This window comes from Coregonus clupeaformis, chromosome 27 (genome assembly GCF_020615455.1).
Source record: "Coregonus clupeaformis isolate EN_2021a chromosome 27, ASM2061545v1, whole genome shotgun sequence".
Taxonomy (NCBI): domain Eukaryota; kingdom Metazoa; phylum Chordata; class Actinopteri; order Salmoniformes; family Salmonidae; genus Coregonus; species Coregonus clupeaformis.
In genome coordinates, this window is record NC_059218.1 from 21,394,502 (window position 1) to 21,422,010 (window position 27,509).

Below are 27,509 nucleotides of genomic sequence, written 5' to 3' on the forward strand. Positions count from 1 at the left end.
GTAGAGAGAATGATTTATTTCAGCTTTTATTTCTTTCATCACATTCCCAATGGGTCAGAAGTTTACATACACTCAATTAGTATTCGGTAGCATGGTCTTTAAATTGTTTAACTTGGGTCAAACTTATCGGGTAGCCTTCCACAAGCTTCCCACAATAAGTTGGGTGAATTTTGGCCCATTCCTCCTGACAGAGCTGGTGTAACTGAGTCAGGTTTGTAGGCCTCCTTGCTCGCACACACTTTTTCAGTTCTGACCACAGATTTTCTATAGGATTGAAGTCAGGGCTTTGTGATGGCCACTTTTATACCTTGACTTTGTTGTCCTTAAGCCATTTTGCCACAAATTTGGAAGTATGCTTGGGGTCATTGTCCATTTGGAAGACCCATTTGCAACCAAGCTTTAACTTCCTGACTGATGTCTTGAGATGTTTGCTTCAATATATCCACATAATTTTCCTTCCTCATGATGCCATCTATTTTGTGAAGTGCACCAGTCCCTCCTGCAGCAAAGCACCCCACACCATGATGCTGCCACCCCCGTGCTTCACGGTTGGGATGGTGTTCTTCGGCTTGCAAGCCCCCTTTTTTCCTCAAAACATAACGATGGTCATTATGGCCAAACAGTTCTATTTTTGTTTCATCAGACCAGCGGACATTTCTTCAAAAAGTACGATCTTTGTCCCCATGTGCAGTTGCAAACCGTAGTCTGGCTTTTTTATGGTGGTTTTGGAGCAGTAGCTTCTTCCTTGCTGAGCGGCCTTTCAGGTTATGTCGATATAGGACTCGTTTTACTGTGGATATAGATACTTTTGTACCTGTTTCCTCCAGCATCTTCACAAGGTCCTTTGCTGTTGTTCTGGGATTGATTTGCACTTTTCGCACCAAAGTACATTCATCTCTAGGAGACAGAATGGGTCTCCTTCCTGAGCTGTATGACGGCTGCGTGGTCCCATGGTGTTTATACTTGCGTACTATTGTTTGTACAGATGAACGCGGTACCTTCAGCACTGAGGTTGAAGGTAGGCCTTGAAATACATCCACAGGTAACAGGTGATCCTCAACACGGGGGCCCCTCAGGGGTGCGTGCTCAGTCCCCTCCTGTACTCTCTGTTCACCCATGACTGCATGGCCAGGCACGACTCCAACACCATCATTAAGTTTGCCGACGACACAACAGTGGTAGGCCTGATCACCGACAACGATGAGACAGCCTATAGGGAGGAGGTCAGAGATCTGGCCGTGTGGTGCCAGGACAACAACCTCTCCCTCAACGTGACCAAGACAAAGGAGATGATTGTGGACTACAGGAAAAAAAAGAGGACTGAGCACGCCCCCATTCTCATCGACGGGGCTGTAGTGGAACAGGTTGAGAGCTTCAAGTTCCTTGGTGTCCACATCACCAACGAACTATCATGGTCCAAACACACCAAGACAGTCGTGAAGAGGGCACGACAAAGCCTATTCCCCCTCAGGAGACTAAAAAGATTTGGCATGGGTCCTCAGATCCTCAAAAAATTCTACAGCTGCACCATCGAGAGCATCCTGACTGGTTGCATCACCGCCTGGTATGGCAACTGCTTGGCCTCTGACCGCAAGGCACTACAGAGGGTAGTGCGTACGGCCCAGTACATCACTGGGGCAAAGCTCCCTGCCATCCAGGACCTCTATACCAGGCGGTGTCAGAGGAAGGCCCTCAAAATTGTCAAAGACTCCAGCCACCCTAGTCATAGACTGTTCTCTCTGCTACCGCACGGCAAGCGGTACCGGAGTGCCAAGTCTAGGTCCAAAAGACTTCTCAACAGCTTCTACCCCAAGCCATAAGACTCTGAACAGCTAATCATGGCTACCCGGACTATTTGCACTGCCCCCCCACCCCATCCTTTTTACGCTGCTGCTACTCTGTTAAGTATTTATGCATAGTCACTTTAACTCTACCCACATGTACATATTACCTCAACTACCTCAACTAGCCGGTGCCTCCGCACATTGACTATGCAACGGTACCCCCTGTATATATAGCCTCCCTACTGTCACTTTATTTTACTGTATATATAGCCTCCCTACTGTCACTTTATTTTACTTCTGCTCTTTTTTTCTCAACACTTTTTTTGTTGTTGTTTTATTCTTACTTTTTTGTTTAAAATAAATGCACTGTTAGTTAAGGGCTGTAAGTAAGCATTTCACTGTAATGTCTGCACCTGTTGTATTCGGCGCATGTGACCAATAAAATTTGATTTGATTTTGATTTGATTTGAGGTACACCTCCAATTGACTCAAATGATGTCAATTAGCCTATCAGAAGCTTCTAAAGCCATGACATCATTTTCTGGAATTTTCTAAGCTGTTTAAAGGCACAGTCAACTTAGTGTATGTAAACTTCTGATCCACTGGAATTGTGATACAGTGAACTATAAGTGAAATAATCTGTCTGTAAACAATTGTTGGAAAAATTACTTGTGTCATGCACAAAGTAGATGTCCTAACCAACTTGCCAAAACTATAGTTTGTTAACAAGAAATGTGTGGAGTGGTTGAAAAACAAGTTTTAATGACTCCAACCTAAGTGTATGTAAACTTCCGACTTCAACTGTATATGATCACACTGGTAATAGATCATTTGTTGTTTTACTTGTGACGCACGACTGAGTCAGCATAATAATTAGTTTTTTTTTACTGGACTGATGGGCCTGCATCTGATGGTCAGTCTGAGGGGAGGGAGGAAGCAGCCGTGAGGCTGCCTCTCACAGTCCCTCCACTCTCCCTCCCTCCGCTGAGAAAAGGGGACACAGTCTTCCAGCTGATGATGACAACTCAAGTTGCACTGCATTATTTCAGACTCACGCACCAATGCATGTTGTTACTCCTATGACCAGAGAAAGTGAAATATTCCTTGATATATAAAAAAGACACAAGCTGCAAATAATAACGCAAGCTTATCGTGAGGGGAAGTAGGGAGAACGTGTATTTTATGGCTTATAAAAAAGTGTTGAACAAAGTGTTGAACAAAGTGTTGACAGTGCTGAATAACAACAAACATTAACATACTCATAAAAACAGCAGCTTCTTTGCTGTATTCGTTGTCTCTCTATAGTCATGGTTTTAAAAGTTTAGAAATATCACAGTATCAACTTTGCTGTGCTTTCAAGGTTTCTTTTTTTCTATGGCTGGAGGAAACTGTGCAGACACAGTGACCTGAGCTATCTGAATGGCCAGCAGTAGGCCTATAGGTACACTTGATTTGCTCTCTGGGCCTGCCGGGTAGGTGGAGTTCTACCTTCAGATTCAAAATGCCATCTCGATCCACCGGTTGGTGACCACTAATTTAGACAATGATGACTCCACGCCAACTAATGAACAATATATTGAAGTGTCATACAGACTGGGGTTGCTTCTTTGTTGAGCTACAGCGCATTGAATCCATATGGGCTAAACTGTTTAGGATAGACGACCAGTCCCATATGGGCTACCACACAATTATTTTTTGTCTTCCTGTTGATGGCTGTCTCCTTCTGTTTACACTACTGCTGAATTTACCTCCCAGGGAGGACTTGGCCTACAGCTCATGATTCATTATTGTGATTAATTACTGTGAATATTATAGAATGCATTTCTTGCACATAACCTCTTTTTGTATTTATTTTCACATAGTATAGAGCACATACATGCTTATTTAAAATGTAGCGTACATAATGTATATTTTTTGTTGTTGTTGTATTTTACCCCCTTTTTCTCCCCAATTTTGTGGTATCCAATTAGTAGTTACAGTCTTGTCCCATCGCTGCAACTCCCGTATGGACACGGGAGAGGCGAAGGTTGAGAGTCGTGCGTCCTCCGAAACACAACCCAACCGAGCCGCACTGCTTCTTGACACAGTGCCTGCTTAACCCGGAAGCCAGCCGCACCAATGTGACCGAGTCAGCGTGCACTGCGCCCGGCCCGCCAAAGGAGTTGCTAGTGCGCGATGGGACAACATCCCTGCCGGCCAAACCCTCCCCTACCCTGGACGACGCTGGGCCAATTGTGCGCGGCCCCATGGGTCTCCCGGTTGCGGCCGGCTGCGACAGAGCCAGGACTCTAACCAGGATGTCTAGTGGCACAGCTTTAGACCACTGCGCCACTTGGGCGTACATTATGTTTAATGTCATTTAGACCATATTGCTAATAATAATAATAATAATAATAATAATAATAATGAGGATAATGAATTAAGCTGGTTTTTCTGGGTGGGGAACGACCTTTGGTTGGGTTTCCCTGTGGGTCCTTCTTTTTGTTTTACATCCATGGGCTTATTAACAGTAAAGATAACAATTACGTAATAAATAATATTTGTTTTGTATTATTATAATTTTTTTAACGGTAATGCTTGCTATTCTTCCTTGGAATTTGAAAGGCCTAAACTCTCCTATAAAATGTTCCAGCTGTCTTGATATCCTAGCAAGAAACCATGTTGATATAGCAATGCTCCAAGAAACAACCCTACTCCAAAAGGACTCGCATAGAATAGAGAACCATTTGTAGAAACTGGCTGCTTTTTCATCAGCCCCAAACAAAACTAAAGATGTAATCATAATGATACATAAGAATCTCAAAATCACCATCTGGATAAAGGTGAAGACCAAGAAGGCAGAATCATTTTCCTTAAATGTATCCATAATGGAAAGAAAATTACCTTTATTAATGTGTACGCTCCAAATTTATATGATGCTACGTTTTTTGATTCTCTGAGCAGCATACTGTTAGAATTAACTGAATTCCATCTGGTTATTTGGAAAGACATGAATGTCATTTTGGACATGCAGGACAAATCTACAATCCACAGGCAACCAAGGCTCTCCAGCATATACTCTTTGATTACAACCTCATTGATGCCTAGCGAGCACATAATCCTAAAGCAAAAGAGTACACTTTCTACTCAAACAGGCATAAATCATCCTCACAAATCGATTTCATACTATTATCTACAACTCTATTTTCTTTAACCAAGAAAATAGAAATTTGACATATGAGCTTGTCTGACCACCACGCTTACTACTGACAACTTCAAATGTCAGAATCTCCTAAAAGAGCCACAAGATGGCGTTTCAACGTTTCATTAATACAAAACCCTACATTTTGCGATCAAATTGAAATTCATAATGATCAATAAAAATTATGTCGAAGAGCCCCGGATTCTATGGGACACCAAAGGTTTTATTAAAAATAATGCAACTGCATTTGCATCTGGGTTGAATAAATCACAATTAAAACTCTCTCAAACTCAAAAGGGCTTTGGATAGCATGAATAAAGGAAAATCACCTGGATGGGATGGAATTCCTCCTTAGGTCTATTTAAAATGTTGGAATCAATTAGGTCCACTATTGCTCTAAATAATTAATACAGCCGTTCACAAAGGTTCGTTTGGGAGAGATGTGAACACAGCACTAATTTTACTTTTCTTAAAGAAAGGTAAGGGGGCGATAGTGTTCTCACTATCGCCCCTTTTCAAGGGTGAACAAGCAACACTTCAGGTATTTTGTATTTCGAGCTTATTGCTTGAACTTGGGGGTCAATGAATGTTATTTCTGGTATGCAAGGTTTTAATAATGTAGTCTATTTTTGTCTGCCTTCCTCCTTTACAGCTTCAATTGTCTGGAGCCTGGTGTTGTTGTGGCCAAGGAGCTTCACTCAGATGGAACCAATGTTGACGTCCTTCCTCCCAGATATGTGAAAGCATCCCCCAGACTGGACACAACCTGGCAAATATATATTTTTGAAAAGATCAGGACTTTTGCAATGAAAAGGCCATGGACATTACATGTCCTGCTCCAAAGGACAGGACAGAAATATGCTCTCAGGCTAGATTCCTTTTTTCATATCATAACATGACCTGAACCAAAGTCACTCAAAGGATCTTATAAGCTAGGACTAGGTCTAGATAGTGTTATAATGTGTTTGTGTGTTCTTATGTTTTAAGTTTTTCCTAATTGTAGGCTACTAACTTCAGCACTGGAAGTCAAAAGTTTTTTATATGTTGAAATCATTCATTTTTTAAGCACTACCTCACTGATTTAGCACGTGTTCCAATGTGAATTCATTGAGATGGGTGGGTCTAAGGCTTTAGAGGGTGTGAATGATGCTAAATGGGCGTAAACAAAGAGCAGCACTGCAGCTGTTCAATGTGAAAGGTTATATTAATACTGTTAATGGTTTGCCTAATGGGGGAACATGGTGAAGTAATGTTCAAAGAATCCATTTTAGCAATTTGGTGAAAGTATTTATTTTCTAAATATAGGTTTCCCAAGGATTAATGTAGAGCAAGTGTGAAAATTGCAGCAAAATGTTTGAATGCCCTTTTCTCCTAAATGGGATTATAATTTTATAAACGTTTAAAGCAGCATTCCTTCCCCATGTTTCTTCCAACTACAGCATATGAGATGTCATTTTGAAGCTTGGAGTCTGCACGTTTATCCAATATAAAGAAACACAATTTCAAATTCTGGAACCTAAGACCAAAAAGAAATGTTCGGTCACAGATATTAAACGGTATTCCAAAATGTTGATGTCCCGTCTCGAGACATACCCAAATTGGTACACACGGACCAAAGCGACTTTGTTAAAAAGCGTTTACCCTCGGATAACCTCCGTTGACTATTACACATCTTAGATGCTTCATCAAAAACAGCTCCTTGGGCTGTATTATGTCTCGATCCAGACAAATATTTTGATAGACTAGAATGGTCATATCTCTGGTCTGTCTTGGAACATATGGGAATTGGCTCCAATTTTATTAATATGATTAGAATACTATATGCCAATCCCTCAGCCATAGTCATAAAAGGCAATATCTACTCTGCTCCGTTCAGATTCATTAGAAGCAGCAGGCAAGGCGATCCAATTTCACCTTTGCTATTCTTATTATCCATGGAATCCCTGGCCCAGGCAATTCGTCAATTGACAGAAATAACACAAATTTCCCTAAAATCTACTGATCACTTCATCTCATTATACGCAGGCAATATTTTACTATATCTAGACAATGTATCTCAATTGCTCCCAAACACATTGAAGATCACAAACAAAGCTTAATCTCAAGTTAAACAATTAATCTAACCAAATCAGCCCTACTGCCTCAAGATCCTGATGGAGGACTCCATCTCTACTTAAGGTATCCCAATTGTTTCTCATTTGAAATATTTGAGAGTAGATATTTCTTTCTATAGATAAAACCATTGCCAGAAGCTTTAACAGAACGCTCAAATCAATTCGACCTCAGTAGATGGAATAATATTTACATTTACATTTACATTTTAGTCATTTAGCAGACGCTCTTATCCAGAGCGACTTACAGTTAGTGAATACATGTTTTTTTTATACTTGCCCCCCGTGGGAATTGAACCCACAACCCTGGCGTTGCAAACACCATGCTCTATCAACTGAGCTACACCCCTGCCGGCCATTCCCTCCCCTACCCTGGACGACGCTGGGCCAATTGTGCGCCGCCCATGAGTCTCCCGGTCGCGGCCGGCTGCGACAGAGCCTGGATTCGAACCAGGATCTCTAGTGGCACAGTTAGCACTGCGATGCAGTGCCTTAGACCACTGCGCCACTCAGTTGCCATCCCAGTTGCTTTAACCAGCAGGATATCTATTGTCAAAATGAATATATTGCAACGGCTGCATTTCTGTAGTTCAATTGTTCCATGGCTCCCCCTTCTGGCTATTGGGATAAAATTCCTAGTACAGTTTCAAAATGTATATGGCAAAGTAAACGATCCCGGATAAAATTAACACATTTACAAAGAGGGAAAGACGTAGGACGACTATCTGTACCAAACTTTAAATTGTATTTCCAGGCTCTAGCATTTCACCCTATGTAACTGGGAATCAAAATGGCATGCCCATACTTCAATATTTCACAATAATGCCTTGCGATCTAGAGGGCTGCCATTTGCATCCCCCCAATGGTCCAAATTTGGAATCCATACCCCTACCGATATCATGGACAGTAATGGTTTGAGAACATTCCAAGATTAGAAAGATACATACACATTACCAGGCAACTTAGGTCAGCTATGCTGGCCTATGGACAACTACCAAACCATCCAATGATGGGACTTATAAATAAATTATCTGGGCTCCCGAAAGGACTGATCTCTATAATATATAAACTTTTGGAAAGCTCATTTTCTGAGCTACCGATTAAAAAAGTATGGTCCTTACGGTGTTTCCTACGACACATTGGTGCGGCTAGCTTCCAAGGTTAAGCGAGCAGTGTGTCAAGAACAGTGCGTCTTGGCAGGGTCATGTTTCGGAGGACGCATGGCTCTCGACCTTCGTCTCTCCCGAGTCCGTATGGGAGTTGCAGCGATGGGACAAGACTGTAACTACCAATTTGATATCATGAAATTGGGGAGAAAAAGGGGTGTAAAAATAAAATGAATAAATAAAAACAATTATGGCCCACAGATCTATTTGAATCTGAACAACCCTTAAACTGGAACAGAATATAGAAAAATATGACCTTTGCATCCTGTAATCCGAACAATCAACTTTTACATTTTAAGTTTGTTCACAGTATTTAACACCAAGGAAACGTTTTACGATGAAATTGGCCCAAACTCCCAACTCCACCGTTTCCCCGAAACCAGGTAGGCACACTCCTTCATATGATGTGGGAGTGCCTTGCAGGTTAATGCTTCTGGGGCATAGTGACAAAATTAATCTTGAAGTGCATGAATTTAAATAATGCTTTGCATCTCTAATGTTACTTAATGATGATAGCCCATTGAATCTCAAGAAGATTAATGCTGGCAGGCAGCACCGGGCTATGCGAGGTGGGAAAGATGGTTTCCAGGTGGGGAGAGAGGTTGCAGGAGGGTGGATGGGACTGGATGGGATGGGACAGAATGAGAACGTAGCAACCACGCCTAAGGGCGAAAAAACCAGACAGTTCTAAAATGGGAGCTTTCATTTACAAAGTTAGAAGAGCACATGAAAGATTTGCAGCGCGTGCCAAACACTAGGCTGCTCAAACTGGGGAGAAAAGATTGTGTATTCAGCATTCTATTCAGACAAGCTGCTGCAGCCGACTGCTAGAATGAACATATTCTATATTTTTAGTTAGTACTGAGAGGAGAAAACCTATTTATGCACCTTACAAAGCAGACTAATGTGAAGTGTGTAATTTTGCAGTATCCAGACACTCAAATGCAGTACAGGGCACTTTTTGAGCATTCCCCTGTAGCTCAGTTGGTAGAGCATGGCGCGTGCAACGCCAGGGTTGTGGGTTCGTTTCCCACGGGGGGCCAGTATAAAAATGTATGCACTCACTAACTGTAAGTCGCTCTGGATAAGAGCGTCTGCTAAATAAAAAATAAAAAATAAAAAATAAAAAAATTGTAGTTCCCCTTGCTTTAATTTAAACTATAATAACATTATATTAATTTCACGAGTTACTCAAACCTGGCTCATGTTGTAATACAATTATCTGCTCCTTTTTCCTAAATAATAGAGGAGATCAGTCTTTTTGCGGCACATCCTTCCGTGTATAATGACCAGTTTGAATGCTTCTGACTCTCCTCATGTGGTTGAAGAGGTCTGGAGGCCCACAGACACTTTCCACTTTTCATTAAGCTCCAGTCAAAAGCCCATCATTTTTTATAAAATACTGAGATAGCTGCTGCTTCAGCCCAGCAGAAGTTTGGCAGTTATCTCCACCATCAGCGCAAGCCAGAGGAAGTTATTTCCTCCCCAGAAAGCTGGAGAGTGGCACAGAGACACACATAAAAACTATATTGATTATTTATAGCGAAAGGCCGACGTGGAGGGAAGGAGCGAGGATCAACAACGAGAAGAAGAAACAACCATGAATCAATGGGAGAAACCGCTTGACAAAACCAAGTGTCTCTGCGCCACTCTCCAGCTTTCTGGGGAGGAAATAACTTCCTCTGGCTTGCGCTGATGGTGGAGATCATCCCAGCTAATCCACATGCATTACTAAACGAGGTCACAAAACAAAAATGGCCACCGTGGCCCCGTTCCCTGATGGCTTGTTTATTCATATAGTAGTGGTGGCTGGCTCTCACAAAACCAATCTGAGAAATCACACAGGCAAGGCCACAACAGGCCCAAGGTCTGGTTAATGTCCCATCCTTGATTGATTTTACAGACCCTTATCTGGGTTTTTTCAATAACTATAAAAGCCAGAATCATAATAAAAATTTAAAAAGCTACACTACCATTCAAAAGTTTGGGGTCACTTAGAAATGTCCTTGTTTTCAATGAAAACATACAAATGGAGATTTTTTTTTCTCCAGAAAATCACATTGTAGGATTTTTTATGAATTTATTTGCAAATTATGGTGGAAAATAAGTATTTGGTCACCTACAAACAAGCAAGATTTCTGGCTCTCACATACCTGTAACTTCTTCTTTAAGAGGCTCCTCTGTCCTCCACTCGTTACCTGTATTAATGGCACCTGTTTGAACTTGTTATCAGTATAAAAGACACCTGTCCACAACCTCAAACAGTCACACTCCAAACTCCACTATGGCCAAGACCAAAGAGCTGTCAAAGGACACCAGAAACAAAATTGTAGACCTGCACCAGGCTGGGAAGACTGAATCTGCAATAGGTAAGCAGCTTGGTTTGAAGAAATCAACTGTGGGAGCAATTATTAGGAAATGGAAGACATACAAGACCACTGATAATCTCCCTCGATCTGGGGCTCCACGCAAGATCTCACCCCCGTGGGGTCAAAATGATCACAAGAACGGTGAGCAAAAATCCCAGAACCACACGGGGGACCTAGTGAATGACCTGCAGAGAGCTGGGACCAAAGTAACAAAGCCTACCATCAGTAACACACTACGCCGAGGGACTCAAATCCTGCAGTGCCAGATGTGTCCCCCTGCTTAAGCCAGTACATGTCCAGGCCCGTCTGAAGTTTGCTAGAGTGCATTTGGATGATCCAGAAGAGGATTGGGAGAATGTCATATGGTCAGATGAAACCAAAATAGAACTTTTTGGTAAAAACTCAACTCGTCGTGTTTGGAGGACAAAGAATGCTGAGTTGCATCTAAAGAACACCATACCTACTGTGAAGCATGGGGGTGGAAACATCATGCTTTGGGGCAGTTTTTCTGCAAAGGGACCAGGACGACTGATCCGTGTAAAGGAAAGAATGAATGGGGCCATGTATCGTGAGATTTTGAGTGAAAACCTCCTTCCATCAGCAAGGGCATTGAAGATTAAACGTGGCTGGGTCTTTCAGCATGACAATGATCCCAAACACACCACCCGGGCAACGAAGGAGTGGCTTCGTAAGAAGCATTTCAAGGTCCTGGAGTGGCCTAGCCAGTCTCCAGATCTCAACCCCATAGAAAATCTTTGGAGGGAGTTGAAAGTCTGTGTTGCCCAGCGACAGCCCCAAAACATCACTGCTCTAGAGGAGATCTGCATGGAGGAATGGGCCAAAATACCAGCAACAGTGTGTGAAAACCTTGTGAAGACTTACAGAAAACGTTTGACCTGTGTCATTGCCAACAAAGGGTATATAACAAAGTATTGAGAAACTTTTGTTATTGACCAAATACTTATTTTCCACCATAATTTGCAAATAAATTCATCAAAAATCCTACAATGTGATTTTCTGGATTTTTTTTCCTCATTTTGTCTGTCATAGTTGACGTGTACCTATGATGAAATTTACAGGCCTCTCTCATCTTTTTAAGTGGGAGAACTTGCACAATTGGTGGCTGACTAAATACTTTTTTCCCCCACTGTACATGAAATGAGTTTGAACAGGAAATATAGCAAAATGAATAGGACATGTAGTCATTGACAAGGTTAGAAATAATGATTTTTAATTGAAATAATAATTGTGTCCTTCAAACTTCGCTTTCGTCAAAGAATCCTCCATTTGCAGCAATTACAGCCTTGCATACCTTTGGCATTCTAGTTGCCAATTTGTTGAGGTAATCTGAAGAGATGTCACCCCATGCTTCCTGAAGCACCTCCCACAAGTTGGATTGGCTTGATGGGCACTTCTTACGTACCATGCGGTCAAGCTGCTCCCACAACAGCTCAATAGGGTTGAGATCCGATGACTGTGCTGGCCACTCCCTAAATAGTTATTGCATAGTTTGGAGCTGTGCTTTGGGTCATTGTCCTGTTGTAGGAGGAATTTGGCTCCAATCAAGCGCCGTCCACAGGGTTTGGCATGGCGTTGCAAAATGGAGTGAGCCTTCCTTCTTCAAGATCCCTTTTACCCTGTAAAAATCTCCCACTTCACCACCACCAAAGTACCCCCAGACCATCACATTGCCTCCACCATGCTTGACAGATGGTATCAAGCACTCCAACCAGCATCTTTTCATTTGGTCTGCGTCTCACAAATGTTCTTCTTTGTGATCCTAACACCTCAAACTTAGATTCATTTGTCCATAACACTTTTTTCCAATCTTCCTCTGTCCAGTGTCTGTTCTTTTGCCCATCTTAATATTTTCTTTTTATTGGCCAGTCTGAGATATGGCTTTTTCTTTGCAACTCTGCCTAGAAGGTCAGCATCCCGGAGTCGCCTCTTCACTGTTGATGTTGAGACTGGTGTTTTGCGGGTAATATTTAATGAAGAGGACATGTGCGGCATCTGTTTCTCAAACTAGACACTAATGTATTTGTCCTCTTGCTCAGTTGTGCACCGGGGCCTCCCACTCCTCTTTCTATTCTGGTTAGAGCCAGTTTGCGCTGTCTGTGAAGGGAGTAGTACACAGCGTTGTACCAGATCTTCAGTTTCTTGGCAATTTATCGCATGGAATAGCCTTCATTTCTCAGAACAAGAATAGACTGACGAGTTTCAGAAGAAAGTTATTTGTTTCTGGTCATTTTGAGCCTGTAATCGAACCCACAATTGCTGATGCTCCAGATACTCAACTAGTCTCAAGAAGGCCCGTTTTATTGCTTCTTTAATCAGCACAACAGTTTTCAGCTGTGTTAACATAATTGCAAAAGGGTTTTCTAATGATCAATTAGCCTTTTAAAATGATAAACTTGGATTAGCAAACACAATGTGCCATTGGAACACAGGACTGATGGTTGCTGATAATGGGCCTCTGTACGCCTATGTAGATATTCCATAAAAAACCAGCCATTTCCAGCTACAATAGACATTTACAACATTAATGTCTACACTGTATTTCGGATCAATTTGATGTTATTTTAATGGACAAAAAAATTGCTTTTCTTTTGAAAACAACGACCCCAAACTTTTGAACGGTAGTGTATATGTATCCCATTTAGCTGTTCCACAAATCACAAGCAGACCTGAGTTGATGGATAAGCAAGCAGGTCTGTTGCTTGGCTTGCCTGTGGGTGCAGCCTGCTTTATGACGGAGTACAGACTCCATACTCCAGAGTTCTCTCCGCACTGAGACAAGTTAATGGATTTTATTTGACAGATGACAGATTGCTCCCCAAAGTGAGTGGAAAACAAAATACGGCCTGTTTGATCTCCACTGCTGGCTTGACAAGGTGAGGCCTTCTGATACACAGCAGACTCTGGTAACATCAAATATGAGGTTTTATGGCCTGTTAAAACCAGGTCACACTAATTACTTGACCTCAAAATTACCTTTTACTTTTCTCAAACCTAAAGGACAGACGACGAAACGCAACAATGGAAAATCACAGCAGCCTCTACAACTCCCAAACCGGTGCATGTAAAATGACGCCTCGTACAATATATTTTATTTAGATTTTTAACCTTTTGACACATACGAACACACGGGTGTGATCATTCTACAGTGGTCCCTGCGGTGTACGCACAAACCGGTGTGATTAGAACACTTTAGAACGTCCAGTTACGATTGACGCAACAGTCAGCGTTTGAGCTGGCCACACTATTTTTTTACAGCAACATTTGGCACAAACAGTCTTTACAACATTATGTCCTCAATGTGAGCATTTCTTTTTGGATGCAATGTTCAGACATTCACAGAAGTATGGCCAGCATAACCTGGCCAGGTCGCAGTTGTAAATGAGAACTTGTTCTCAACTGGCTTACCTGTAGGCTACATTAGTCGTAGTGCTAACTGAGGAAAGAGTGACCTAACACAAGTGGACGTATTTAGCTAACTCTCGGCTGACAGAAACCAAAATATGAATTAGCTAATAGCAATTACAATTTCCAATTCATCACATTACGGGTGAGTTCACCAGTGGTCAAAATAATTGAGTAAAACACTTTCAAAAAATCTAAAGTAATCCGACGAAGGGTAGCTTGTGATTACAAGACGAGTTGGGTCTGTTTGCAGTATGCATGTTGAAGGGGGTGTGTCGTTGACCATCATTCACTTCCGGAAGTTTACTCGAAAGACATGTGAACCATCCCTTCACCTCGTTTTGTTATAACATCTTTGGTCTGACAGACGTTTACATGACAACCAGAATGCATTGTATGATGTCAACAAACATGGCACCCCACATAGCTGTCAATTACCTTAGCATTAGCTCATCATAATCAGTACAACCTTCAAAAAAGTATGTTACAGACATCATATGTGTCCATTACAATTTATGCAAGAATCGGAATGCATGATGTCACCAGTACTTGAAAACGTGAATAAAACAGTAAATACATTATGCTTCATACATACATACGGTGGGCTACAGTAGAAACGACAACATGATATACTGAAACTATAATGATAACGTAATAAGGCACTTACTTCAATAGGAACGCACACATGTCCAAAGTTATTATTAGTAAGGAAAACAGTAAACTAGGCAATGCGGGCGCCAGCCGGAAAATGTGCCAGGGGGGGAAAAAGTTCATGCAAGTTCTGAAGTGCTGTTCTGACTGGAGATACGCAAATGTCTGAATACTTCATCTGGGGAAACACTGGGGAAGTGCTTGGGCTCTCGTCGAAGAGAGAAGTTTGTCCAGCTCATTAATGTCTCAAACAAAAATTGTTGTCAACAGTGAAATGGGCCACTTCTATGTGAATTAATGAGGAGGCGGAACACACCTCAATTCAAACTGTTGTTAGAAAATAAAACTTGTTAGAAAATAATTAGAAATTGACAAGTTGAAGCCTATAGATCAGGACTGCCCAACCCTGTTCCTGGAGAGTTACCGTCCTGTAGGTTTTTGCTCCAACCCTAATCTAACACACCTGATTCTAATAATTAGCAGGTTGATAAGATGAATCAGGTTAGTAACACCTGGGGTTGGAGCGAAAACCTACAGGAGGGTAGCTCTCCAGGAACAGGGTTGGGCAACCCTGCTATAGATAATTAGCAGGCATTGTGCCTTGGTCTGAGGGCAGCATGGGTTAACTGTCCTGTTGCGTAACAATCACATTTTGGAACAGTGAGTGCATTCTGACATCACGCACATAAAAAAATCATGCTGGGGTGTCCGTTATAGATATTTGGAACTCAAGTGTGAAAAGATAAAAGTCACGTAGGACAATGTGATTTTTAATGCAGCAAACCATCTTGCTCATCATTATTCTGATGGTAGCACTGCCAAGACCCGATGAGGAAAACAAACCCAAATATAAGTCATTGTGCTCAGTGAACTGGCAACCATGGTGTATTAACATTTAAAAACATGCGAGCGAGAGAGGAGGGGGGCATACAACAGAGCAAAATAGTTCTCTGTGCACAACTAGAGAGGCTGCACAGTAATGTTGCCTGTAGAGCTTTACAGGAATGTGACATAGGTGTTCAGCTATTCAACATCTGCTGAACCACAAGACTGCACCAACAGGCCAGCAGTTAAGTTATACCAGGTTAGGTGAACGTGAGACGAGTGTGCTGCTACTGGACTATACTGTGGATAAGGCACATAGGCTAATACAGAATTGCTAGCATACTAATGCTGCATTATCAACACAATGAGAACATTCATCCATATTTCAGATCAATTTCATACTCAAGGGTAGCAGAGTGCAGTTGAGTGCTGAGTGACAATGGGACACCAACTCCCTGAGTGTGAATATGCTGCCATGTTGCCATTAGAGACGTGATGACTGAGTTACTTAGTCATTGACAGTGAATGAGAGCAGATCTGTTTCCTCTCCATCTACGTCTTCCTCTATCCACTCCCTGAACTCACACTGACTTTCCGACATCCGGCTTAAAGAGACAACACATTAGAAGCCTGGGGTGATTCACATAACATGCTTAGTATCAGAAAGATCTGTCATAATGGCGCGGGGGTTGGTTGCAAATACAACGTCTGGTTCAGAACGAGAGGAGCATATAGGCGCTTTAATTCCACGTGGCATATAAGATCCATTACAAAGTGGTTACAGATGGGGGGCTCATGCCTCATATCATGATACACACTGTAATTCCAGTGCTCCGGTGCAAGGGTGATTCTCCCCCTGAGAAACACCATGAACATAGAGATGACTTATGTTGTAGTGATGGGGGGAAAAAAATTGATAGTTACATATCAGTATATTAGTTTTTAGAGCCCGACCGATATGGGATTTTTGATTTCGATACCGATTCCAATTTTAGAGTGGAAATATTCACCGGTAACTAATATATCTGCCGATATTTGTATTATTATAAGCTGGAATGAAATAAAACTTGTGCTTAAAACAGCCCTACAAAGATATTCAGAAAGAAGAGTTCTTACATTTGAGGAAATAACAATGTAAGCACCACATAAAATTTAGGAGCACCAGAAAGATGGAAAAACTGTTACTCGAGTGAAAGGAGGATAGGCTCTGAAGCCTGAGCTGCCTCATGCTAGCCAGCTGGAAAACAATGACATAGGACACATTTTCAATGTATTGGTATTCAGTTATGTTTTCATCAATTGTAGGACTGTAGCCACTGAATTCTGGTAGTAGTCAATTGAAAGGAAAATCATAAATCACAAAATTCACTGCTGGCACAGCCTCTTGCCCCAAGCGTTGTCTCAGTGAACGGTCCTTGCTATCCGGGATCCTTGGGAGTCCCTACCCCATTGAAGTTTACATTTAAAATGGTTATGGTAAGGTTTAAGGTTTGGGTTAGGTAAGGGTTATGGTTAAGAGTTAGCGTAGTGACGTCCCAAGGATACCGGATAGCACTAATCCTCAGTGAACGGCGTCAAGTACTCTCACACAGCTAGTTAGCTGGCTAGATGAGGGTGGCGAAACACGAATTTGGCCAATCCCTGACAAGTGACAACCCACAAATCAACACATAGCTACAAAGTGCTACTTTGTAACCTGCTATGTTTTTTAGTGTCCCTGAAAACATTTGAATGACAGCGCTTAAGGAATAACCTTCGCAAAGAGCAAATATTACACACCAGATTTCACAGGCTTCACTAAAGGGCTGTATTGTTAACAGAGTTGAACGGTCTTAGCACGGAACTTGCTTTTTATCCAACCCTGCTCAAATACACCAGAGTCAGTTTATCAAGGGCCTGTTTTTTTGTTGTACTTTTTACCCCTTTATCTCCCCAATTTCGTGATATCCAATTGGTCCCATCACTGCAACTCCCGTGTGGACTCGGGAGAGGCGAAAGTCGAGAGCCATGCGTCCTCAAAAACATGACACTTCACGTAACAGTATATGGCCAGTGCGCATTTTTGGCAAGTTATTGAGCTGGCTCACCGTAGAAGCAGTAACAGTTAGTTCACAATAGTTCACTCTCCTCTACTACTGGTGTAGTTTCTTCTGGGTGATAGTATCCAATCTTGCTGTAGCGCTCCAAGGCAAGATAGGCTTATAGCCATATAAACGGCGATACAAATACATCCGTAAAAATACTAATATATATCGGTCAATCGATAAATCGGTCGGGCTCTAATTATTTTGGACGATATACAGTGCCTTCAGAAAGTAATCACACCCCTGGACTTTTTCCACATTTTGTTGTGTTATAAAGGGTGGATTAAAATAGATTTAATGATCTTTTTTTTTGTCAACGATCTACACAAAACACTCTGTAATGTCAAAGCGGAAGAAACATTTAACAAATGTTAGAATTTATGAAAAATAAAACACTAATATATCTTGATGAGATAAATATTCAACCCACTGAGTCAATACATGTTAGAAACACCTTTAGCAGCGATTACAGCTGTGAGTTTCTGGGTAAGTCTCTAAGGATTTTGCACACCTGGAATGTACAATATTTGCACATTATTATTACATCAAGTTCGTGGTTGATCATTGCTTGACAGCCATTTTCAAGTCTTGCCATAGATTTTCATGCCGATTTAAGTCAAAACTGTAACTAGGCCACTCAGGAACATTGCATTTTGTCTTGGTAAGTAAGTCCAGTGTATATTTGGTTTGTGTTTTAGGTTATTGTCCTGCTGAAAGGTGAATTTCTCTCCTAGTGTATGTTGGAAAGCAGACAACCAGGTTTTGCTCTAGGATTTGTCTGTGCTTAGCTCTATTCCATTTATTTGTATCCTAAAAAACTATTTTGTCCTTGCCGATGACAAGCATACCCATAACATGATGCAGCTACCACCATGATTGAAAATATGAAGAGTGGTACTCAGTGATGTGATGTGTTGGATTTGCCCCAAACATAACGCTTTGCATTCAGGGCATAAAGTTCATTTCTTTGCTTTACTAACAAGAGGGATTTGTGTTGGCGCCTAATTCTTTCTATTTAAGAAATAAGAGGTAGGCCTACCTGTTTGACAGAGGAAATTAGTCTATAGGATGCTATGTCCATAGATTTGTCGGTCAATTCCTCCACCCACCATGCACTCTTTAAAAAGCCTACTTCCGTGTCAGTGAAGGGCTATTAAGTTAAAACCAGGACTCGAAATGAATGAGATAATTATTTTACAGAGATATAAAAAGTATTTGGTTGTAATTGTAATGTTGCAGGGTGGCCAACCATCCTCCAGGAGTCCAGCAGAGCTACTGGGTGTGCAGGCTTTTGCTCCAGCCCTGCTCGAACACACCATATTGTAAAAAATCAGCTGCTTGGGCCTTCCGAGTGGCGCAGCAGTCTAAGGCACTGATCAGTGCTAGAGGCATCACTACAGATCCGGGTTCGATCCCGGGCTGTGTCGCAGCCGGCCGCGACTGGGAGACCCATGAGGCGGCGCACAATTGGCCCAGCGTTGTCCGGGTTAGGGGAGGGTTTGGCCGGTTGGGATGTCCTTGTCCCATCGCGCTCTAGCGACTCCTTGTGGCGGCCGGGCGCATGCACGCTGGCTTCGGTCACCAGCTTTACGGTGTTTCCTCTGACACATTGGTGCGGCAGTCTGTCAAGAAGCAGTGCGGCTTGGCGGGGCTGTGTTTTGGAGGACGCATGGCTCTCGACATTCGCCTCTCCCGAGTCCGCACGGGAGTTGCAGCTATGGGACAAGACTGTAACTACCAATTGGATATCACGAAATTGAGGAGAAAAAGGGGTAAAAAGTACAACAAAAAAACAGGCCCTTGATAAGCTGACTCTGGTGTGTTTGAGCAGGGTTGGATAAAAAGCCTGCACACCTAGTAGCTCTGCAGATGGAGGGTTGACGGACCATATATGTTTTATACAGTAGCCTATCAGTGCAGTATTTTACTTTGTGAGAGGTTAAGTGCCTTGCTCAAGGCCACAACGGCAGAATATATAATACATGGGATCAGAGACCAGCAGCCTTCCATTGTCAATACCATTGATAATAATGAATGTTATTTTTTTTTATGGTTCCTTGCATTACACAACAATTTTCAGTCACCTTTTTGGACTATGGTGTTATAGAACTTTTGTTGGAGGGGACAAGTGACTTGAGCTTTCAGAGAAGTAAAAACATAATAATAATAATAATAATAATATGCCATTTAGCAGACGCTTTTATCCAAAGCGACTTACAGTCATGCGTGCATACATTTTTGTGTATGGGTGGTCCCGGGGATCGAACCCACTACCCTGGCGTTACAAGCGCCATGCTCTACCAGCTGAGCTACAGAGGACCACATTATCTGTCCTACTTGTCCAAAGGACAAGTGGCTAAAAAAGTTCATTCCAAGCCCTGCTACCCTTATGGTCTATTTAATCTAAACTGAGGATGAGTGTGAATATCAGAGGTACATTCCTAGCTCTGATACATCATAGACAGCTCAAGTGCACTGCAGTGTTTAAAGTGGTAGAATAAGCAGACATAGCACATAACCGGGCCACCGTGGGCAGGCATATAAAGAGAGGGGCAGCAGGCCTTACCAAGCAACCAGGCCAGCCAGAGCCAGACTGAATCATTTAATCGCGGTTGACACGGCTCCTAATTGAGCTGGATGCCATATTAAGGAATGGAGACACTGGATGAATTTAACAAACTGTCCAGATTGGGCTGCAGAGAGCCACGGACAGGACAGGTGGGAGAGTCAGCCAGGGGAGCAGAACACCCCTGAGCTCAGAGACCACAGAGCCCCCGCTCCCCTGAAAGAGAAATCCCAGCCGCGGTCCCCAAATAAAAACAGACACTGCTGATAGAGCCAGGATTACTCTGTGGGAGCTCACATAGCATTTCTCCCAATTTCACCTTGTAACACTCCTGCCATGTCTTTTTTCATTGTTCCCCTCCCTATCCGCTGTTGTTCTTTTATTTTCCATACGATCTTTGTCCCATATCAGCAGCACAGCGGGTACAGAGAAGATAATTATGAGTTAGAGAGAGTACAAAGTCTCCGACCCTGTGATTATATTTTTCCCATGTCTGAACTTTGGCTGCAGTACGATTGTAGGTAACAGTACCTGAGGGTTGTGTAGGTAGCTGTGATAGGGAAGGGTGGAAAGAGAAGAGACACTGGTGAAAGTCAGCCGTTCGTCTGACATGGTGCTGATAAGAAGGTGTTTTCCCCGGGAGGAGGAGGGTGGAGGGATTCCCGAAAGCAGAAGCCTTCGGAATGACGCCAGCTTTAGGCAGAGCGCAGGGAGGCGTTTGGGGGTTAGAAATTCGATTACTGCCAACACTGGAAGAGGGTTTCAATTTCAAATGATCCAATTTAATCCTGTCCTCGTCACCTCTGAGATGAAAGGCAGCTCAGCTCACCTCACCCAGCCCAACCTCCAGTCCATACCATCAGACTCATACCAGAGTACACAGAGAACCAAGGAGCAAATACCTTCAACATCCTTGTTAAAGACAAAGGCCGGGATTTAATCTGACAGATTAACGATTTGTGCAGTGACACACTTTAAAGGCAATATGCTCTACGTTTCTATCTGCTGTAAATGGCTCAGATGTCTACTCAAGCAGAAATCCCATTTTAAAGGCAATTACAGTCCATAAGTTGCTGATCGGTTTGTTTGAATCTCAGCCTTAGTGAGATTTAGTCCAAGTCAAAGCAGACACACGCACACCCACATGCATAATCTACACTCCCTGTCCAAACATGCTTTAGTAATTAACATCCAACCAAGCACAGTATCAGTTTTGTTTCTGATCCAGGCGTTGTTATTGTTTTAATTGAGATCAGGGTTTCCCCATTAAATAGCCTAACTCAAAGGTCAAATCAATCCTGGGTGGCAAAATGGCCGGGATCAATAAATTAATTTAACCAGGTGGCCAAGACCAATCATTCCAAAAGCATGGGTGCTTTAAAATAAAAGTTCAAAAAGCATGAAGTCAGATCTGAGAAAAGTATATTTTTTATAATCATTCGCCTGCCTTTCAAGTTTGTTCATTTGTTTATTGTAATGTTGGCGAGCAAATTGATTTATAAATTGTCTGTTACAGCTCACCCTTGTTTTAGAATATCTTTACAATGTATGTCTCCCTCCCACCTTAAGCCTGTTAAAGAGATTCTCCGGTATTTTTGTATACTTTTCAGCCAGTAGTTCTGAAAGTAGCTCTCATGAGCCAAAAGTGGTAAAACATTAATTACTACGTATAGCTTTGTAATACTATAAATGACCAACCACCCAGCTTTGAAGTAGTTAAGTCTATTTCACTGCTTTTGAGAGTAGCTGGCTACTGTACCCGGAGACTTCCAGCAATTGCACTAAGCTAACGATAAACTAACTTAAATGATCTTCAAACTCCACACAGAGACATAAAAATGGTATCCATGAGTTCTTCTGACACTGGGCAAGTAGAACAAATACCCAAATCCCAAAATGTCACAGTATCCCTTTAATAATGGCTTTCAAATGTCCCGTAAGTGACTAAATGTCCAAGAGAATAGACATGAAAAGAGTTTCAAGTAGCTTTTAACACTTTATACACTTATCGCTGCACTGTTTCTCTTTGTTGAATAACGGAGAAGTACCTGACATCCATCCATTGTGTGATCGGTGTGTTAAAACCGTGGGCTCGATCAGGAAAATGAAGCACGGCTACATGGCGAAATGCTTTGCTTGGCCCTGGGTTAATTCACAGGCTTAGGTTTGTTATACTTAAAAACCAAGGTCCTCTCATTAAAAGCAGAAAGAGAGTGAGAGACACAGAGAGTGAGAGCTTCAGCCCGTCGCATTTGAGTGACAGCTAGCAAGAGGCCTGCCTAGCGTTCTCCAATCAGGTTGCAGGGCGGGCCCCAACAGCTTAGTGGACACAGCAGAGAGAGAGAGAGCAATGATGTAATGCACATATACTGTATGCACATATGTGACGTAGCATGCCATTTTCGGGTCTCGTGAGTGCTACTTTCAGAACTACTGGCTAGAAAGTATACAAAAGTACCGGAGAATCTCTTTAAGGAGAATCAGCTTGGTTTATGATAAGCGGACTGCTAAAACCACCTCCTTTTCCCCCAGTAACCCCGGAGCGTAGACATGAGTCAAGGGCAGGCAGGCATTTTGATATCTGGATAGCATGAAAGGCCCTACACACAAAGACTGACTGATCCCTGATCTCAAGCATGAAAGCCTGAGAGGCATGCCATCTAATGCCTCAGAGCATTTTAAAAAGCAACCTGGAGAGCACGCTGGTGAATGAAAGGCAATATTGACTAAAGAAGCATCACATTCCCAGAGGGTATATCATCCATTCAAACAAAATGGTATCAAACACACACTGTGATCAGGGAGAGGAAAAAAAAGAAGCAGAGGACAGATGACACACACACCTCTGTCAGGCTGATTCCCTCTTTCTGCATGAAGTAATTCTTCTTGAACTCATAATAGGTGTTGTACTGGTTCCAGGACTGCAAGAAGTCAAACCTGTGTTGGAGATAGACACACATATAAGATGTAAAGCCACTAGATTGAACAGAAACTTGTGAGACGTTTTCCTTTATTCAGCAAAGAGCAGGAATAGCCTTTTCTCTAGCTGCTTACCGAGGGTCATTCTTGGCGCGGACGCTGGTCTCAAACTTGACACCGTTCCTGGCCACGTACTCAGCCAGCTTGTCAATAACCGGTTGGATGTCAGGGGGCGGGGGGATGATGGCTGGTGCTGCCACGGCAACTGGAGCCACCACGGCAACGGGAGCCTGGGGCCGTGAACTGATAGATGAGGGAAAGATGAGTGGAGACGGAGAGAGAGAGCGAATGAGAGAGACAGACAGAAATAAAGACGTTTAGGAATGCATCACATTATGTGGGGGAACAAGGTAGTATGAAGAGTGAGAAAATATCTCCACTTCTCTTCAATATGTGTCCACACACACCTGGTCTCTGGTATGACAGCAGCAGGAATAACAGGAGCAGGAGGAGAAGGGGTTGAGAGGCGGACTGGGACCTGGCTGGGAACTGGAGTTGGTGTTGGGATGATGGGAAATGTAGTCGGAGGTGCTGTGTAGATGATCCGTGTAGATGGCTCAGGAGGTGCAGGGGGCGTGGTCCCAGGAGGAGGTGGGGCTCCAGAGTAAGAGGGCGGAGCCAACATCCGTCCAGAGGGCAGGGAGCTGTAGTAGCCGTTGGCATCGATCCCAGGGGGAGGCGGGGCCAGGCAGTAGGTCCCATCAGGAAGCATGCAGTACCCATAGTACATCGCTGCCACATTAGCTGTAAGGAGGTCAGAGAGAGAGGAAATTATCAATATACATATCAAAATAGCTCACAGCTCAAAAAGGAAATAATGCGAATACTTCAATTGAATGTGGTTTTGCATGCCTTCTCTGTTAACGAGCAGAAGTGTAAGTCAGCATTGGATATGATATGTCTGCTCACTGAGTGTTAGCGTGTGGGTGGGCTGTGGTGCGGAGCGGACTAACGTATACATATAAGTCTGGCCTCATCGCTAATAGGATCTTAGCCTCGCTCACAGAGGAGGCAGAGTGAATAACCTATGTCTGGATCACCGTCTACTTAATTAAAATGTACTTTGTCAGCAGAGGAGAAAAAGGGGAACAAAAAGGAGAATGTCCCAACAATAATAGTTATGATCAGCTTGTTGGAAATCGTAATGCGTTTAAAACCGGATATCAAAAACAATATGCAACCGTTCCTTTCCGAAGCCTCTCATTACAATCACACTACCCATTTCAGACTCCAAGTGCATCAGCAGGTCAGGGAAAGTCATTTACAGCAGGAATAAGAAATAATACTGGCACAACGACCGGGGTTAACACAGTCAGGTTATGAATAAAACAACTGACGGATTCACACATAGTGTTCAAAGGGGAAGAAAGAAACAGGCAAGTAGGCTACATAAAGGTGTGGTATGTCACCATACAATGGTGCAAGTCAGAGTTCCTGTGAAAATGTGTCTCATACTGTTACTGTGGATGGGAAATTGGGAAATGCAAATTCTGTGTGTGAGTGTCAAACTGACTTTGTTTGCGATGACAATTTGACATTTTTAAGTATAATAATTGATTCCTGTGAGGTGCTAGCCAGATTCGCTCTGACCACCCTGAGCAGCCAGATTCGCTCTGACCACCCTGAGCTGGCAGATTTGCACCGTTAACAGACTGCATAAACAGATTCTATCAGCTCACTGCCAATGGCAAGAGCAGCAGGAGGGGGGAGAGGGGAGGGCAGGTGTTTCTCATAATTTGTGGGTGTGGTGGGGGTCAGTCTGAGGTCGCTCAAAATGTCACCATCTTAAATTGTCCCCTCACAGACTTATTACATGGCAGCTCAGACTCAAAGCCATAACGAGATCAACTGTAACTGTATTAAGTTGAGTTTTCACATTCCGTTTGATACGGCTAGCCATCACATCAATAACCACTTAAGAGCAGGATTGGGAGTGGGAGGATGAGAGTGTTCGGTTCAGCATGTAGCTGTGCGTTATTAACTCTACAGGGTCTTCTACTGTGGCAGCGGTTTCCATCCCTGATGGAGTGTAAAGAATAGAGAGACAGAGAAAGGGAAGGAGAAGGTATCAGAGCGATGGCGAGAGGGGGAATAAGAGGCTTATCTTGTCAAATCGGAAACTGGATGATATTAACTCGTTAGTCACCGCCCTGGTCGACTGTTACGAAGACCCATCCAATATGCACAAGGCTGGAAACCTGTACGAGAGCCAGCCTTCACATGTATTTGTTCTATCCCTTTTGATGTCAAGCCAAGGATTAGGATTCAGTGACAGATGCTAATCTTTTCAATTGTTGTATCCAGGAATGAGGGAAGGAGAGCGAGACAGTGACAGAGGGAAAGACAGAGAGAAACAGAGGGAGACAGGTAAGTTTTAATGTCACATGCACAAGTACAGTGAAATGCCTTTCTTGTAAGCTCCAAACCCAACAATGCAGTAATCAATATCAATGTAGCACTAAAAATAACATAAGCAAGAACAAAAAAACACAATAAATAAAAATAAGAAGAACACGAGAAAGTAAGAAGCTATGTACAGGGTCAGTAATATATTTACAATGTGCAGGGATACTGGAGTGATAGAGGTACAGCACCTTCAGAAATTATTCACACCCCTAGATCTTTTCCACATTTTGTTGTGTTACAGCCTGAATTTAAAATGGATTCAATTGAGATGTTTTGTCACTGGCTTCCTCACAATCCCCATAATGTCAAAGTGGAATTATGTTTTTCTAAAATGTTACAAATGAATTAAAAATGTAAGGCTGAAATGTCAATAAGTATTCAACCCCTTTGTTATGGCATGCATAAATATGTTCAGGAGTAAAAATGTCCTTAACAAGTGAATGTCTACCTCATCTCTGTACCCCACACATACAATTTTCTGTAAGGTCCCGCAGTTGAGCAGTGAATTTCAAACACAGATTCAACCACAAAGACCAGGGAGGTTTTCAAATGCCTCTCAAAGAAGGCTTCTATTTGACACTGACTATCCCTTTGAGCATGGTGAAGTTATTAATTACACATTGGATGGTGTATCAATACACCCAGTCACTACAAAGATAGAGGCGTCCTTCCTAACTCAGTTGCCGGAGAGGAAGGAAACCGCTCAGGGATTTCACCATGAGGCCAATGGTGACTTTTAAACAGTTACATAGTTTAATGGCTATGATAGGAGAAAACTGAGGATGGATCAACAACATTGTTGTTACTCCACAATACTAACCTAAATGATAGTGAAAAGAAGGAAGCCTGTACAGAATAAAATTATTCCAAAACATGCATCCTGTTTTTTCATCCTGTTTGCAACAAGGCACTAAAGTAATACTGGCAAAGCAATTGACTTTTTGTCCTGAATACAAAAGTGTTATGTTTTGGGCAAATCTAATACAACACATTACTGAGTACCACTCTCCATATTTTCAAGCATAGTGGTGGCTGCATCATGTTATGCTTGTAATCGTTAAGGACTGGGGAGTTTTTCCAGGATAAAAAATTAACGGAATGGAGCTAAGCACAGGCAAAATCCTAGAGGTAAACCTGGTACAGTCTGCTTTCCACCAGACACTGGGAGATGAATTCACTTTCAGCAGGACAATAACCTAAAACACAAGCCCAAATCTACACTAGAGTTGCTTACCAAGAAGTGAATGTTCCTGTTTTGACTTATATCTACTTGAAAACATATTGTAAGACCTGAAAATGGTTCTCTAGCAATGATCAACAACCAATTTGACAGAGCTTGAAGAATTTTGAAAATAATAATGGGAACATTTTGCACAATCCAGCTGTGGAAACCTCTTAGAGACTTACCAAGAAAGAAAGACTCACAGCTATAATCGCTGCCAAAGGTGCTTCTACAAAGTATTGACTCAGGGGTGACCCGTGTTGAGGGTCAGCGTGGCGGAGGTGATGTTGCCTTCCCTCACCACCTGGGATCGGCCCGTCAGGAAGTCGAGGATCCAGTTGCAGAGGGACGTTTTCAGTCCCAGGGTCCTAAGCTTGGTGATGCACTTGGAGGGGACAATGGTGTTGAACACTGAGCTGTAGTCAATTAACAGCATTCTCACGTAGGTACTCATCTTATCTAGGTGGATGAGGGCAGTGAGGTGTGGGGTTGTGTGCAATAGCCCTGTCCTTCATTTTAGTGCCAACCTCAGTGTTAATCCAGGACTTTTGATTGGGGAAGCAGCAAACCTTCACTGTAGGACAACGTCGCCGATGCATTTCCATATGAAGCCGGTGACGGAGGTGGTTAGCTCATCGATATCGTCAGCCAATTCTCGGAACATATTCCAATCAGCACTAGCAAAGCAGTCCTGTAATATAATCTCTGATTCTGATGACCATTTCTCAATGGATCGAGTCAC

At 42.6% G+C, this 27,509-nt stretch overlaps 1 protein-coding gene across 3 annotated transcripts in view; it reads right to left on the reverse strand.

Moving 5' to 3' along the window:
• Positions 1 to 27,509, reverse strand: part of LOC121541621 (splicing factor, suppressor of white-apricot homolog) — a 132,648-nt gene that overhangs the window by 57,211 nt on the left and 47,928 nt on the right. For all 3 annotated transcript variants that reach the window (XM_041850780.2, XM_041850779.2, XM_041850781.2), the window contains exons 8-10: positions 23,547 to 23,883; positions 23,215 to 23,382; positions 23,004 to 23,097 (exon numbers count right to left, since the gene is read on the reverse strand). In XM_041850780.2, the coding sequence (XP_041706714.2) occupies positions 23,004 to 23,097; positions 23,215 to 23,382; positions 23,547 to 23,883 (599 nt within the window). The remainder of the gene's footprint in view (positions 1 to 23,003; positions 23,098 to 23,214; positions 23,383 to 23,546; positions 23,884 to 27,509) is intronic.